A 17,511-nucleotide genomic window follows, 5' to 3' on the forward strand; every position below is an offset into this window, starting at 1 on the left:
AGCTAAGACCCACAAACAGAATCCTAGAGTTGGGATTAAGTCCACAGGCTTTGGGGTCAGGCTGCACTGGGGTCAAGTCCAATTTCCATCCTCAAAAGCTAAGTGACCCTGTGCAAGTCACTTAACGTCTCTGAGCCTCTGCTTCCTCATTTGCAAAATGGCGGTTCTAAAACGCACTATTTTCAGTTTTCTATGAGGATTCAATGAAGCAATGTGTATGAAGAGCTAATCTAGGCACGGCATAAGAGGGTAATAAAAGATAGCTGCCATTTCCCTAGCTACCTTTAACGTGCACACCCCTACCCCACCCCCAGCACAGCCTGGCACAGGTGTTCAGTGCATGGCATCAACAGCATGCCCACACAACAGGTGGCACATCATCATTATCATTAGTGTTATTATGGCTGCATCCAACCCACACCCGTGTGTTGAGGGGCAGTCACAGCTGGGGCTGCCACAGGCTCCAGATATGGCCAGGCAGGGATGTCCTGGGAATGGCTGCAGCCCATGAAATCCAACGAGGGCATTAATATGTCCTATCACCCCCTTGGAGGACCAATGCTGCCCTGGAGAAAGGCAGAGAGCAGGCAAGGCCACAGAAATACCCAGGCCCTCTGTGGGGTTTTACAAGTCATCCCTCCAAGCTCCCAGAAGGAGGCATAAAATCCCAGCTCTGTGAGGGCACCAAGATGTGAGGGCCCCAGGCCTCTTGGTTCCAGCAGCTGATCTTCTGTGTGGACAGACACTAGATCATTTTTTCCCCTAAACCAAAGCCCCCTTGCCAACATCTCCAGGGAGCCTCTGGGATACTCTTCCTTCCCCTCCTTAGGCACTCTACCCCCAAGTGATGGCAGCTCTGAGGCACTGAGAGCCCAAGCTCGAAGCCTACCAACCCAGGGGATGCCTTTTCCTTAGACCTGGAGGTACCATGCGACCACACGGGCAGAGCCCCCAGGAATTCTCTCTGCGGCTAATGAGTGAAGTCAGAGGAGACCAGTCTGGAGCCGATCAGCAACTTGTGGGGGATATTGGGCAAGCTCCGCCCTCTCCAGCCTCGGTTTCTCCATCAGTAAAGCGGGGCTGTTTGTCTAGAACAGGGGCCATCAAACTGTCCTCCAGGAGGCCCTGGGAGTTTACCACTGGCCCTCTGAAGTTTCTTTAGGAAGGAGGTTAACACAGAGGTGAGGAATACGGCTGTTACACATATACTGCCACTGTCCACCCTGATCTTAATTTCCACCAAAGATGATTGTTCTTCCTTAGGGTAATACACAGATTACTGTATATTTTTCTTCTGTGTTATTTTCTGTCTTCTCCCCTCCCTAGAATGTCCCTCTATTAGATCAGGGATTTTTGTCTGTTTTGTTCATATACCCAGTACCTGGAACAGTGTCTGAGGCATAGAACACACCCAATCAAACATTTGTTGAATGAATAAATGAATATAACGAGAATATAAGTACATATCTATGTCTGTCTGACTGTATGTATGCAGGCTTTGGGTAAGATCACTTTGCCCAAAGAGTTCCACAGCTAAAAAAGTTTAAAAATCATCTTGCCAGGAGAAAAAGAACGTTAGTGGGAAGGCTGGTGAAATCTGAGTAAACTCTTGTCATTAATAGTATTGTATTAGCGTTTATCAATGTAACTCTCCTGGTTTCCATAACTATTATTATGGTCATGCAAATTGTGAGAAGCTGGGTGAAGGGTATATGGAAACTCTTTGTACTACTTTTGCAACTTTTCTGTAAGCCTAAAATGACCTCAAAATAAAAAGTTTTAAAAATAAATAAAAGGTAAACCCACTGATCTAGCCTAGTGCTCCTTGAAGCATGTGGGTGTCTGTTGATGATATTTGAGGTGGTCTAGGAATATGAAGACTTTTTTAATTTTAAAAGCTATGTATTTATTTTAATACATGAAAACACAGTCAGCATCTCCGTCCTGGGATTTCATGCTGATGGTATAAAATAGACATGTGCCTCTCTACAGGGGTGGGTCCAGTCCCACCACTCCTACTTTTAAAGACTCTCCCGTTAGATGTAGGTGGGAGGCCCTCACTACCCTCTGCGCCCTTGCAGACTGAACACAGACACATGCCAAGGGCTTGGCCAAGTGGACACTGCTGTCAGGGCCATGAGTGGTTGAATTCATTCATGATAATAGCAGTGACCGGCTGGCCAGAATGTCTGGCCAATTTACAAGCTGGGTTCTTCAGCTGTTGTCAATTCCAAGTGCTCCCAGGAGCCTTCCGGTAGAATGGACAGCCAGAGGTGGTTTCTCTAGTAGGCAACACAGAAGCCTGTCTGATACATTAGTTTCCTTTTAAAAACATGTTGACAGGACTTTAAAATCAAGTGAACAAGTTTAAATTATGGCTTCCATTTTTAAGCACTTGCTACGCGCCAGGCATAGTCCTAAGGGTTTTATAATCTGCTCACTTGATAGTCGCACAAACCCAGAGAAGTCAACTTAGCTTTAATTACCCCCATTTTTCAGGTTAGGAAAGTGAGACCCACAGCTAGTTAGAGACAGACCTGGGATTCACACTCAGGCAGTCTTGGCCTCATTTTCTGCATCTGAAAAGTGGGAGTGTTTTGCCAGAAACAGTAATTATCAAATTGTCCTACAAGGAGTCCCAGGGGTTCATCACCAGCCTCTGAGGATCCTTCAGGTGGAAGGTAAAAATGAAGAAGGAGAATATAAGAGGTTACCCCCTCTACCATTTACCTCTGACCTTGCTTCATCCTAAGGTGATTATTTCTCCTTGGCACTTATTACTGTTTAACACACCCTATATTTTTTGTTATCACCAACACCTACCAGGCTACGCCATCTCTGTACAGTCAGTAGAAAAGTCCAGACCATACAGGCAGCACACACCCAACTAACGCTCAGGACCCCCGGACTCCTCACCTCCATGTCCCTATAGTCCTATCATCCCTGTCGCTTTGTCACCAGCCTTTACCATAAGACTCCTCTAGGGTACCATGACCCCCTCTTGCCCATGTCAGTCCTAAGGAGCGGTCTGGTTAAGAGTAAAATGAGTCTCACACTGTGGTTCTCCCCTCTCTCCCAAGAGATGGCTTTTTCTCTTTAAAGAGAGAAGGGGAAGAGGGATCCAGGAGGAGGGACAGCCCCTTCCAGAACACCAGGTGCTGAAACCAAGCTTAGAAAAGGCCTCACCCCCTCCTAGACTCCTCTCTCCTGGCGTCTGGGTGGCCATCCCTGAGTGCAGGCCGCCCACACAGTGGCCATCAGCACGCACCCTCCCTGTCTCCTGCTCTGCAGGGAGCCATGGGCCACTGGCAGATGCACCAGTCCTCGTCTGCCGAGACCACTGACGTGGGGTCAGCCCACCTGAAAATTGCTCTCCCCGGGTCCAGACGAAACAGCTGGGCATTGATGGAGTTTGCAGAGAAATTAATCAGCACTGACTGGCAGCGGTGCCAGGCACTGCCTGGGCCCAATCCATCCTAATGAATCCTGAGTTCCCACCTTAATAGCTCCTGACAAGACTAATTTACCCATGTGGGTGATTAGCACGGGAACTATCACCTTAATTATAGCTTGGACGTTTTGGGGGTGCTGGGGGTCGTGCCCGGGGCAGTTTCATGGGCACCAACCTTGGTGACAAATGGAAGGACAGGGAGTCAAGGGGAGAGGAATCTTCAGGACCCTCGACACCCTCCCATTCACTCACTCACCAACTCACTTGCTCACCAAGCAGCGGCTGAGGCCCACTTGGTGCCGGACACTGTGCTTGGCACAGAAGGTGTGAACTCAGCCTGTTCAGCGGTAGAGGAGAGATAATGCCACCTTTCTAGGAGAGTTACTGCAAGGGTGAGAGAAGCCCACACCTTCAAGGTGCCTAACAGAGGCCCTGGCAGGAGGCTGCTGGCTGTCAATAGACAATAGCTAAGATTATCACTCTACCATCTGATATTATTCATAAACACTGAAATGTCGTACAACTAGTTGTAGTTTTAATATTAATAAAATTAATAAGGAAAAATTAATCATCCAGTGGGGAGTCACACAGAAATAACCACAACAGAACATGCTAGTGCTTTCATAGACTCAGAGATGGAGCCAGCAAGAGGGGGGAGCAGAGGCTGCAGGGGCCTCTCAGGGCAGGGGACTCCCAAGCTGCACTTGAAAGATGAGCAGGAACGGGGTGCTGGCAGAAGGAGCAGCGTGGGCAAAAGCATAGCGGGGAGAGCGGGAGGTGTCGGGTACTGGGGGGTCAGCATGTCTGGGGAGCAGGGTGTCTGTGGGGAGGGGATGACAAGCCCAGATAAGGAGGTCACAGCTTCCTTAGGTACTTAGGAGGTCACAGCTTCCTTAGGTACTTAGGAGGTCACAGCTTCCTTAGGTACTTAGGAGGTCACAGCTTCCTTAGGTACTTAGGAGGTCACACCTTCCTTAGGTACTTAGGCAGCTGTGGCTAAGGGCTCTTGCCCTCCTCCAGGGCCTGTGGTATGACCGTAGTGGCCAAGGTGGATACTCAGTACCCACTGGGTGGACCCCTTCTGGACACCTTTGATCAGCTTGGTGTCTCCAGGCCAGGCTTCATGCTGCCACTTCTGTGTCCCTCCCCTGGGGCTATTCAGGGCCCTGATGCCCCCAGGGTCCCCATAAAATATGCCACATGCAGCTCAGGCAGGCAGCTGGGATGATAAAAACAGGAGCCCAGGCATGGCACAGGCCTCACTCTTCACAAGCACAGGCACGTACAGCGTCTGTGCCATCTGCAGGAAAATGCTCTCCTGGGCCCATTCCCTGGGCAGTCAACCCCATCGGCACTAACATCTCACCCCCGACTCATGCTGGGGAGGGGGACACCTGACCCAAGGCTCCAGGAGGGATGACAAGCAGGCATGTAGCCAGCTCTGAGCACCTGCCTTGCAAGATTCCCCCACATGCTCACCAAGTCCAGACATTCACCCCTTCCTTCTGGCACCCCAAGTTCCAGGTACATGCCAGGCATGGGGCTGGGTCCGAGGGCTGCAGTGATGGCCAGGCACAGGCAGGTAATACAGCATCTCAAGGAGCCTGAGAGAGGAAGTCTAGGCACTGATGAAAGCAAAGGAAGTAGTTCCCTAACCCTGCCAGTTGAGATCCAGGCAGCTCTCCACCCCTGCCTGGGCAGATCCAGGAAGGCTACCCAGAAGTGGCGGCATCTGAAGGAAGCTGATTGATGTGTGGAGGCTCACCACATTCCAGCAGCCGGAAGAGCACCTGCCAAGGCCATGAGACAGGGACTTCATTTCACACTAAAGGAGCAGCAAGGAGACCAGTGGATACGAGTAGGGTAAGTGAGAGGATAGAGGGTAGGGGTGAGGTCCGAGACGCAGCCAGGTAGGACTGCAAACAGCCCGCATGCCACTCATGAGCGCTGGCTTCTCTCTATGTGGGTGGAGGGACTGGAGCAGACTCTGAGCTGGACTATCCTAGGGCTGGGATGAGAAACAGAGGCAACAGGTGTGAGGCGAGGGCACATCCAGGGAGACCACTGAGACCTGAACAAGCTGCTGGGATAAATCAGGACTGGACCACAGTGATAGGAAGGGGAGAGACAAGAAGGTTCTGGAATGATTTTGACAAAAGAGCCAAAAGGACTTCCTGATGGATGGATGTAAGATAAGGGAAGAAGAGAGCCATTGGGGAGGGGTCCAAGCTTTTGATCTTAGCAACCGGCAGGATGGAGCACAGCGGGGATGAGAAAGGGTGCCAGGGAGGCAGGTGTTCAAGGGAGACCTGGAGTTCATCTGAGGAGCTGCCCAGGCAGAAAACATAAAACAAGGGGCTGTCAGCGCACAGGTAGTACGTGAGCCACAAGCTGGACACCACCACCAAGAGTGAGAACGAGGAAAAGAGACACAAGAGCTAAGCCCTGGGCCCTGCAGCGCTAAGAGGTGGAGATGTGGAGGAACCAGCAAAGAGGCTGGGAAGGGAAGGGCCGTGTCCCAGAGGGGAAAAAGATCAACCCTGGAAGGTGTCAGGTCTGAGGATGGATGATGGGATTTGGCAGCACAGGTCGTTGCTGATACTGACTTGGCAATGGTGGTACAGCACGTGGAGTAGAATCAGGAGTGAACAGGGAGACAGCGCCCCTACAGCACCTGTTCTCATCCTAAAGGAGCCCTGCAGCCACTCGCTGCCAATAGCTGGGCAAAGGTGTGCATGATGCCAGCCAGCCTAACCAGGGACTGAGCTGCTGATCTGTCCCTACACCACCTGACAGGCCCGGGTTCTGCTGGCAAGGGCTAATGCCCATGTGTACAGCGGAGCACACAGGGACAAGGGGCCCTGTCTGGGGAAGCAGGGCGATGTCAGCAGGGTGATGTCAGCAGAACGGGAGAAGGCAGAGCTAGTTAATGACTTCATTTGGCTTCTGTCTTCTCTGGCTGGGAGATGGTCTTCAAAAAGATCATCATGCAGAGGGAACTGGAGCCTGAGATGGGTGAGCAGACGGTAATGGAACATGCAGCCTCTGCCAGGGATTTCAGATGGCCATGCTGTGCCCTCCCATTCCACTCCCAAGCATTGGCCCATGGCTGGGAATTGAGGCAAGAGCAGAAAAAATGGAAGCTCAAAAAAAAAAAAAAAAAAAGGAAGCTCAAAATGTTGGGGGTGGGGCAGTGCCTGTGGCTCAGTGAGTAGGGCATCAGCCCTATATACGGTGGCAGGTTCAAACCCAGACCCAGCCATACTGCAACAGAAAAATAGTCAGGCATTGTGGCCAGAGCCTGAGGTCCCAGCTACAAGGGAAACTGAGACAAGAGAATCGCCTAAGCTCAAGAGCTGGAAGTTGCTGTGAGCTGTGATGCCACAGCACTCTACTAAGGGTGACAAAGTGAGATAGAGTTTTGTGTTTTTTTTTTTTAAGTTGAGGGTAGATAAAAGTCCCAATCTTTAACCCAGGAAAACATGTGTACAGGGACTACATACAGAGAGCACTTGTAAGCAAACTCTGCCAATAAAATTCCTTAAAAGGAATTTAAAAATGAATTAATACATAAAAACACATACGACCCTACTTTGAGCATTCAGTAAATGCTGTTGTTGGCTCGGTGCCTATAGCTCAACTGGCTAAGGCGCCAGCCACGTACTCCTAAGGTGGCGGGTTCGAATCCCCAGCCCGGACCCGCCAAAAACAACATTGACGGCTGCAACCAAAAAATAGCCGGGCGCTGTGGCGGGCGCCTGTGGTCCCAGCTACTTGGGAGGCAGAGGCAGGAGACTCGCTTGAGCCCAGGAGTTGGAGGTTGCTGTGAGCTGTAATGCTACTGCACTCTACCCAGGGCGACAGCTTGAGGCTCTGTCTCAAAAAAAAAAAAAAGCTGTTGTTATAATAATACATATTATGTGTATAGTGTATCATATATATTATCTTTATTATTCTGAAAGGCTCCAATGGTGAAAATTAGACCCAATGGGTAGTTCCAGAGAGGCAGGTTTCATACTAATATTAGGAAGACTGTTTTATTCCTGGAACTGTCCCATTGCACAGAAGTGAGATCATGAGCTCCTCATCACTGGGTGTCCATGCAGAAGCTGGATAATGAGCCCTGGAACGGGAAGTCTGAAACATCAACCCTGCACCTGCAGAGCCTACCATGTCCACAAGAATCCATGCCCACCTTCTGGATGGTCCAGGGCCCTGTGGGTACAGTGCATCTGAGGGCCTAGAAATACCTGGGGCCACCCAGCCCCATCAGGCTCATCTTTTCAATGCCCTTTCATTGGCAAGATGGCACAGGGAGGCACCTGAGAGGTGCAGAGCTGTGCCCAAGGTCGCACAGCAAGAAATAAAAACTGGGCTCCTCACTTTCAGGCCATGGCCCTTGCTGCCCCCATCCTGATATAAAAGGAAGAGAAGAAGCTGTGAGGGTGCTGAGCCAGCCTAGCACTTACCCCTGCCCAGGGAGATGAAGTACAGTTGTCTTCCAGCTCACTGAGCCCCCTCTCAATCCCACAGGCTCCCCTGGAGCCAGGGATCAATCCCCACCGCACTAGACAGAAGCCCCCGCTGTGACTGCCAAGTACAGCCTTAACAGGGCTGAGTCCTGGGAGTTGTTCCCAGAGGCCGATCAATGCCAGCATTTGCAAAAGACAATCAAGATCCAGAGCCAAAGACAACAGAACAAGGCCTGCAGGCGGGCTCCCTGAGTGGCCATCCAGCCTGATCGGTCACGTCAGCATTGTCTACCCCAAGCCATGTCTACCCCTTCCCTGCACCACAGGCCTCTGAGGACCCCACGCTCAGGGTTTAGTATATGATTCTAGGTCAGACATAGGACCTGCACTACTCTCTTAAGAGGGGCCCTCACCTCCCCCAGCCACCAGCCCGGGTCAGTGAGTGGCTGGCCATACCTTGGCCCCAGTGGTCAAATATATTCCCTCCACCCCAAACAGATTTCCCAAAGGATGATGTTATTAACACAGATACCAGGGTGATGAGCCGCTGATAGCATGTGCACTCACTGGCCTATACACACGATGTGCTCTGGGTACTGGGTACCTACTCTCTGGCTCTGTGCCTGCCCCATGCCAGGTCTGAGTTGGCAGGGAGCCACAAATGAGCACCACCGAAAGAATACAGCTGTGTTACAAATCCCTGACCCAGTCCAGTCAGCAGGGTTCCCAAGGGACTTGCAGGTATACTACCCCCGAGTTTGAGCCAAGCCTCTGGAAAGGCATCCTGAAGAGGCAGGCGCTTCCTTCCCAGATGGCCCCTCAACACCCAGATCCCCAAATCCCAACCCCACATCCAGCCTCACAATACTTATCTGTTGCCAAAAGCATCGCCACTTTCCACTGAGGGCCCCCCAAAATCCCTGGAAACAAAGTGCTACTGGGCCATAGGGACAATCCCCCACAATAGTCAGGCCACACCCACCATGCCCAGCAACCCCCTGCAAAAAAGCTGCCACCAGAAAGAGTGAAAGGGGCTGCTCACAGGGGAGTCTGGGTTAACCTAAAGTGCCCCCTTTAGCAGAGATCTTTGAAGTATTGTGCATGTGCTCTGCCATGCATCTACAATTGGTTTCATATGAAGGAGTGTTATAAATGACTTATTAGGCAATTATCTTAATATCCCTCCCCACTCCAAGCCATCCTGTCTCGTTTTCAAGTGATGCTCCAAAAACATGTATCACACCGACCCCTGATGTGTACACAGCCTCTGCCAGAGAGGCAGACCTGAGGGTAAGGAGCCCCAGACAACAGGTACTTTCCCTAAAGTGGCACTAGTGAGAATGACAGGACAGAGGCTGTCAGTAGAAGACAGGCCCTTTTCAAGTGCCACCATTCCTCTGTGTGCTCACAGGCATGGGCACCTTCCCCCCAGCACAGCTACAAACGGGGTTCCTGCAGTTCACTCCCCTCTCCTGAGATGCTTCTGGGTCCCTGGAACTGAGGTAGGGCAATGGGGTCCTTCTCTCAGTGATCCCCCTCTCCAGTGGCAGACGTAGGAGTCAGGCCCTTGGTAGCACCAGGATGCTCATGATCACCTAAAGGGCTAATTTATTTCTGATGATACAACCAGGCGTACCCAACACTGAAAACGCAGTGATCATAGAAAGTACAAAACCCCACAAAACAAATGCCACATCAGCTTCAGTCTTCAAACATCTGCAAGGGCTTCGAGTGGAAGAGGAATCCATCTAGTGCTGGATGTGGAAGTCGACACCTGGGGTTCCATGTGCTCAATCCCTAGCCGTTCAGAATGCCCCTCTGTTGGGATGGCCCACCACAGCAAGTACTGAGTGCTCCATCCCTGGAGGTATCCAAGCAGGGCCCCACATGAACACCATGGAAGAGATTCTGATAACGGATGGAAGATGGTCTCCACCTCTAAGACCCTTTACTGGCAGGAAGGGAGGGCACCCCATGCCGCCCAGCACACCCACCAGCCTGTGTCCACTCACCCACAGGTGTGTCCTCGCTGATCAGCAGGTATGTGTCAAAGAAGTGGTTGGTGAAGAAGGGCAGCCGGTTCACCTGGCCTGGAAGTCAGAGGACAAGGGAGTCAGCTAAGCACCCCCACACCAGCTTCACACACTCTATAAGGTCAATTTCTTTACACCCAGAGGCAAAATGGCAGAGAATGCCAGTGGGCAGGCAGGCAGCAGTCAAGTTGTGCGGCCAGCGAGGTCTCCAGCCACACGTGCCTTCTGGGTACGGTCTACGTGGGGAGCTGCTTGAAGTGCAAAATATACACAGGATTTCAAACACTGTGGGTGAAAAAAAATCAGTGTAAAATAGCTCGTTAATCTTTCATATTAATTACATGTTGAAATGATACTACTTGGATATAGTGGATCAAGTAAAATACATTATTAAAATGAATTTCACCTGTTTCCTTTTACTCTTCTAATATGGCTCCCAGAAAAATTTAAATTACACATGTGGTTTGCATTGTTTTTATTTATTTCTCTTTCTTTTTCTCTTCTTTTTCTTTCTCCTTCTTTCCTACATTCTTTTCTTCTTCTTTCCTTTCCTCCCTTCTTCCCTCCCTCCCTCCCTCCTTCCTTCCTTCTTTTTGAGACAGTGTCTCACTCTGTCACCCTGGGTAGAGTGCCATGGCATCACAGGTCACAGCAACCTCAGTCTCTTGGGCTCAAATGATCCTCTTGCCTCAGCCTCCCAAGTAGTGGGGACTATAGGTGCACACCACAATGCCTGGCTATTTTTAGAGACAGCGTCTGGCTCTTGTTCAGGCTGGTCTCGAACTCCTGAGCTCAAGCAATCCACCCGCCTCAGCCTTCCAGAGTACTAGGATTACAGGCGTGAGTCACTGAGCCTAGCTGTCTTTTTCTTTCTTTCTTGACAGGGTCTCACTCTGTTGCCCAGACTAGAGTGCAGTGGTGGCATCATAGCTCAATGCAACCTCAAATTCCTTGGACTCAAGCAGTCCTCCTGCCTCAGCCTCCTGAGTAGCTGGGACTACACATATGCACGTATGCCTAGCTAATTTTTCTATCTTTTGTAGAGATGGCGTTTGCTATATTGCCCAGGCTGGTGTAGAACTTCTGCCTTCAAGCAATATTCCTGCCTCAACCTCCCAAAGTGCTCAGAGTATCAGAATGAGCCACGGTGTCCAGCCCAGTGCTATGTTTCTATTGATCAGTGTGACTCCAGGCAGAATGTGAGCTCTGCAGAGATAAGGGCTTGGTTGTCCATGGCAGCCCTGTGCCCAGAATAGGGCCTGGCACCTATAAGGTACATATGTGCCTACAGACACACCTCTGTTCTCTTGTGTCAGGAACACAACAGCCTCAGAAAGGGACTGCTGGCCAACGGCCTTGCCTTTTTGGAAACCTCCCTGTGCCTCTTTCTAGTCCTGTGATCAACCCATGTCTCAGTTTACCCAAGTGTAAAACAGCAATAATAATAGGACTGACTTCATGGCTAACCTGGGGATTAAATGAGATTACATACATAAAGCACTACGCACTGTGCCCTTGGCACACACCCAAGTGCCCGATAAATGGTAGCTATTACTAACACTGGTGGCCATTCTTAACATTGGTATCAATAAAGACACCACCATTGCAGCCAGAGGGGAAGGGTTGAGGTCCCTGCTGGGGGCCTTGGGCTTTGTCTACAGCAGCGGTTCTCAACCTGTGGAACTGTATTAAAGGGTCATGGCATTAGGAAGGTTGAGAACCACTGGTCTACAGGAAAACAAGAAGCAGCCGAGCCAGGGTGGAGGGTGCCCAGCAAAGTTAGCAGCAGGTCTGGGCTCACGGGGATAGGAAACCAATAAGGAAGAAACCCAGAAACATCGCCTGCAATGGCATCGTTCATTTTTAAATTTTATTTTACAGGACCTGCCAATAATCAGCCACCGAGAGCTCTGCACGGGCAGCTGGGCAGAGACATGTGTCGCCTGCCACATACCAAGCAGGACCCGTGTTCCCAGAGCAGGCCCTCCTCCCTCAGAGCTCAGTGGCTCTGGGCTGCCAGCATGGGCGCCTAGGACTAGGAGGAACAGACAGGTGACTTCTCTCAAAACCACTCCTAAAGCATGAAAGCTGTGTGCTCCTGAGGCGAAACCACGCCCTTGGGAGCCTTGAGAACTCCAGTGAAGCAGGAGCATGAGCAGCAGTCGGAGGGGAGGCGACAATGGGTGATTTCTGGGGGAGGAAAATCCCAGCTTTCGGAGCCCACGGCCATGCCCTCTGTCCTGGGCCCCACGTGGCTCACCCCACCAATCTCTGCCCTGAGCCCTCTCATCCTGCTTGCTCAGACACCCACAAAGGTAGACAGGGAGTTGGCTGTCAACTTTCAACATTTTAAACACCCCTGTAGTCCTAAGGGAGAGTGGGTTGGGGGAAGGCTCAGAGAGGGTGCAGCACAAGCTGCTGCAGCCAAGTAACAAGAGTTTCCACCACAGGGCAAGGAAGGGACATGGGCTGGGCGTGGTGTGCAGGGGCCCCAACCTGGGAACTTGCAGGTGTCGGTCTGGTGGTACCAGGAGGAGCAGCAGCCAGAGTGCCAGGACAGCAGACACAAGCTTCACTCAGAATCAGGGGCTGGGGGTTCCTTTGAGGGCCTGAAGAACACTGGAACCAGGCCAGCCTGAATCCAGATCTAGGCCCGCCTCCTAGGCCTCAGCACAGGGATGGGGCTGAAGGCACAAGTGGCTCGCACTAAGGTCCACACTGGGGAGAGAGTAAAGTCCCCACACTGTCCTCCTCTCTGAGATAAGGAAGGAGCACTAGACTGGGGCCAAGGAGTCAGGGGCCTTGCATGCTCCACTATTTGCTGCTGAGGGCCCTTGGGCAGACTCCTCTCTGGAGAGCTGCCCCTCTCTGGCCCTGTTTCCCAGCCTCAGGATGGAGACAAAAAGCCCCACCCTCTGCACTGCCTCCCTGCCAGAGGCATCCTGTGCACCAGGGTCACTGCTGCAGTGGCCCACAGGTGCCCCAGTGGACAGAAGCTTGACATGCTGACATTGGGTGCAGAACCTGGGCAGCCTCACAGTCAGGGGCCCCTCATGGCCAGTGCCCCTCACCACCTATATGACCCAGACAGGGACAGGGCAGGCCAGACCTTCACCTCCTACTGCCCCTATAAACCCACAGGCAAAGGAGAAGAAATGCTATGAGCACATGGAGACCAGAGAGGAGAGGGTGGGAGAAGGGTAGGAGGCTTCGAAAAGAGATGACAGGCAGATAAGGGGTCTAAGAGGGTTTGTTCCTGAGCCTGACCCAACTCTGACTGTAGGAATGGGAGAGGAGTTCCAGTGGGAGACAGGGTCAGGTGGAAACAGTGTGGGGAGGGGCAGTGTGGTCTGCTCTGAGGGACAAGTGAAGGGCTACCAGGTCAGGGGCAGGTGTCCAAAGGGTGGCATGGAAAGGTGGTGTCATCAACCACTTGCCCTTCAGTCCCTAAGGTCAGCCACGCTAAAGGAACAGCACTGGCCATTTCAGATGGGGACCAGGAAGAGGCAACTGTGCCCAGCAAGGAGATATGTGGCCCTTTGCTCATTTGTACAGCAAAGCTATAAAGCCCCTGTGCAGGCTGATCACCCATATTTTGCCACAGCGTTGCTGGGTGGCCTTGGGTTAGCTGCTCTGTTTTCTGTGCCCCATTTTGCTCTCCCCTAGAAAAAGATTGCTGCTCCTAATGAACGAGCTAACACTTACTGAGCACCTTCAAGGTGTCTAGGTGCTATTCTAAGTGCTTAATGTACATACGTGGTATTAATTCATTTGACCATTTGACAACCCATGAAGGAAAGCCCTAGTATTGTTCCTATTTTAGAAATAAGGGCCAGGCAGGGAATACAAATGAGGGAGATGCTGGGAAGGTGGAGACAACTGAACCAGAGAGGTCAGGACACTTGCCCAATGGAACACCCTGAAGAGGTGGGACTGGATCCCTAAAGGCTGGATCTATACTCCTAACTTGTGCCCAGGCTGAATCCTGAAGCATCGTTCATCTGCAGAGCTCTGGGGGAGACCACGGAGGAGGGTGCCTCACGGAGGAAGGTGCCAAGGACTTAGCCCCTGCTTTGTTCCTATGCAAGTATTTCACTTTAACTGAGGGCTCAAGGAAGCAGAATGGAGTAGGGAGAGGGCTGAGTGTCCAAGGTCACAAAGGCCATGGGGAGGCTGAGGAAAGTGCTGTGATTTCCACCGTTCAGCAAACGCCTGAGGGCAAGGCTGCCCCTGCCTGCCTCATGTGGGACGCCTCCTTCAGGGACACGGGGTGGGTCGTATTGTGACTCAGGCCCTGTGGAGGAACATGGAACCCTGTTTGGTATGACCTCAGGACAGCTCCCTCCCCGGGGTTCAGTTTCTCCTCTGGTGAAATGTGCCAGGAGTTGAGAAAGAGTCTGACCTTCCTTCCCACTCTGCCTCTGAGAGTCTTTGAGACTGTGCTGTGCTCCTGGGCTGCCTAGATGGGAGTGAGCTTCCTGCCAGAGGGAGCATTCAAGCAGTATCCCTCCGAAAGTGTAGGCAAGGAAAGGGGCCTACAAGTGGCTCTCAGGCTGCAGGATGCTAGTGATGCTACCACAGCATGAAGCTCAGCTTCCTCCAGAGATTCCACCTGGCTCCCTGGAGTGGGAGAAGGAGCAGGCCCCCCATAGGAATGTCTTTGCCTGTGTCACCAGGCACACCATGCCCATGACTCTTCCCCAGAGACGCCTTGGCCCTGGGGGACACCACGCCAGGCATCCCTGCTGTCCCAGCCTTCCTCAGCACAGCCCAGAGCTGCTCCCTGCTACCTGTTGTCCAAAGGCCAAAGCAGAGGCAAACCCCCAGGCTCTTCCTCATCTCCTTCATGGGCCCAGAGCTGGCACTCTAACCTGGCTGCTGTAAGGCCAAGGCCAAGGGATAGAGGGCTGGTCCCCTGCAGAAAGGAAGGCTCCTAGCAGCCACAACTTTGCCTAGGAAGTGCCCTCTGCCAGGATGCCCTTCCTCTCCCCTAACCTACAACTACTTCTCGGTCCTCAAAGCCTAGATGAAGTGCTTACCCTTCTAGCTGGGTTTCTCCTGCACCACAGGCCCAATTAATCTTCTCCTCTGATGGACTTGTCTGGAGCTGTGTCCACCCTTTATTCTCATTCTATTCACTCTGCATTACAGCAAATTCTGGATGTGTCTTTCTCCCCACCAACCTCTGAACTCCTTGAGAATGAGCTATTTCTTCCAGCCCCCACAGGTGAGCACAGTAGGAACACACAGCATTACACAGCAGGTCCTCAGGAGAGAGCTATAAAGCTGAGAACTGTGGCCAGTCCCACATCCCAGGAGGAAGGCAGTCCACGGTCACAGATGCCTCCCTCCCACAAACTCAAAGCTCCTCCCCTTGCCCCCGTGTGCCCAGGCCTGGGGACAACTGTTATTTTCAGCCCTGTGAGAGCTGCAGAAGCCGACAGAGGCCCAGAGAGGGAACTGTGTGCCTGTTGCTCAACAAGGCAGGGCTCCAGAGTCCCAAGGCACACCCTCCAGCCTGGCCTCCCGTGCAGAAGCTATTATCAGGGCAGAGAAGGGGAGGGTAGGACTTACCCCAGCATCCAGAGATCAGCACAAAAAGCCAGACCACGTGGCAGCTGGTAGCAACGTGGCACCTCATGGTTCCTGTGGACACAAAGGCAAAGTGAATGAGACGTGTCCTGTGTGGGGGCTGCTCTTCAGCCCCTCTAGCACTTTCCTACCTCTGCAGCCCCAGGGAGAATAGGGCCTGGGAAGGAGGAAAAGGAATGAACTCAAACGGGGGCAGGGAAGGGGACATGGGAAAGAAGAGATAGCCTGTATCATAAGGTTTTGTTATTATCCAGTCCTGGCTGTGGCACAGCAGCCCAAAAGTAACTGGGGATGGGGACAGGGCCCACAGGGTCCTTTTGCTTTCATCGGGGCTGCTGCCTTGCTGGGGGGATTCTGTGGGCAAAGCTCAGTGGCAAGCACAGAGTGTGTCCTGGTAACAAATTCCAGGCTCACTGAATGGTGGGAGGGCTGCTGCCTGCAGCCCCCAGGAACATATAACCCAAAAGTGACAGAGGTGGTTAGCCAGGGTACACATCAAGGAGAAAGGAGATGGGTGCTAACCGGGAAGACAGAGGCCTGACAAGGAGCTGGCAAGTCCAACAAGCCCATCGCCAACTGCCCAGTGAGCATAACTTTTCCTGCATTTAAAAAATATCCACTATATCATCCCATAACCTTGGATATGAAAGGAGACAGTGGGTCATAAGTGTCCAAAGAGCCAAACAGAGGGGAGGTGACTTGCCCAGGGCTCCAGAGCACCTGTGGGAGGGTGAGGCTGAATTTTGAGGACTTCAGAGCTAAGCTCTAGAGAGATTAGCCGGCTCAGCTGATGGACACTCTGCAAGGCCAGATCCCATCTCTAAGGGTGGCTGGGAGGGTGAACTGTTCTCCCCCAGCATGGCAGCAGCTTTCCCAGCCCCATTATGGTGGGGCGTGGTCTTCTATCTCCCTTTTAGTCCTCAGAGCAGGCTTCCCTAAAGCCCAGCAGTGACAGCGAGGGCCAGGCTCATCAAGCTGCAGATCCCAGCCCCCCACAGAACTGTCAGCCCTGTTCGTGCAGACAGGCTCACATGCATCCTCCTCCAGTGACTCAGGGAGGGTGGTTGCCCACCTCCCTGGTTCACAGGGTAGGGTCTGGAGGCTTAGAGCTGTTAAACTACGTGCAAAAACTCCCCCAGCTGGCAAGTGCAGCCAGCATCTGAGCCGGGCTAACGTACCACTGACCTTGTCAATAAGCAACTGGGAAAGACATGGGGAAGAGAGTGGAGCTGGAAGGAAGGGTGCTTTGCAAAGGCTTCTAACATTTCTGCAAGATCCGGGGGTAAGAGATCTGGAAAGGGCCCAGAGCTCAGACCCCTTAATTCTGAACCGGGAACAGTCTCTTTCTCTCAGCCCACGCCCCACGTGGACAATGAGGTCCCCCTACCAGTGGTTCCCGATCCAACATGACACAACATCCATCGGACCCTTTTGTTTTCTCTAATATTGTACTTAAAATACCCTAATTACAAAGCAAGAAAGAGTCATTTCAATAATAGAAATCTCCAAGATACAGTTGACTATTACAGGATGAAGTCCCCCCATTATATCCCTGCACTCCCACCACCCTTAGTTTCCAAACAGTCAAAGCCTATCACAGGGGGTTGCAAACTGAAACACCTACAAAGGCCAGGCAGGGGATATAAGGGAGAGAGAGAGAGATGCCGGATGGGTGGCAATGATGGCCATTTGGAGGCCACAAGCACCGTCCAAAAGTGGCAGCTGCTGATATGTTTCAGCCAGGAGGGAATGTAGGCCCAGTGTGGTGCACCTACTGATTTTCTCTCTGAAAAACTGCAAACCAGGCTTTTTATATGAATTCAATTTCTAAATATTGGCATGGATTCAACTGTAAGAAACACTCTTTGTGCCAAACCTGGCCCGTCTGACAGCCAGAACGGGCAGGCTGAGCCTGGCACACATCCTACCATCCCTTTCTCTGCATGCAGACAAACATGTTCTC

General features: G+C 52.0%; 1 protein-coding gene across 1 annotated transcript in view; it reads right to left on the minus strand.

Annotated features, from left to right (window-relative positions):
* LOC111723119 (cadherin-23-like) overlaps positions 1-17,511 on the minus strand; it is a 299,920-nt gene that overhangs the window by 241,427 nt on the left and 40,982 nt on the right. Inside the window, exons 2-3 of the mRNA XM_023509484.1 lie at positions 15,531-15,602; positions 9,936-10,013 (exon numbers count right to left, since the gene is read on the minus strand). Of these exons, the coding sequence (XP_023365252.1) occupies positions 9,936-10,013; positions 15,531-15,597 (145 nt within the window). The 5' untranslated portion in view covers positions 15,598-15,602. The remainder of the gene's footprint in view (positions 1-9,935; positions 10,014-15,530; positions 15,603-17,511) is intronic.

Source organism: Otolemur garnettii, unplaced genomic scaffold, assembly GCF_000181295.1.
Source record: "Otolemur garnettii isolate 467f Iridium unplaced genomic scaffold, OtoGar3 scaffold00008, whole genome shotgun sequence".
NCBI classification, from domain to species: domain Eukaryota; kingdom Metazoa; phylum Chordata; class Mammalia; order Primates; family Galagidae; genus Otolemur; species Otolemur garnettii.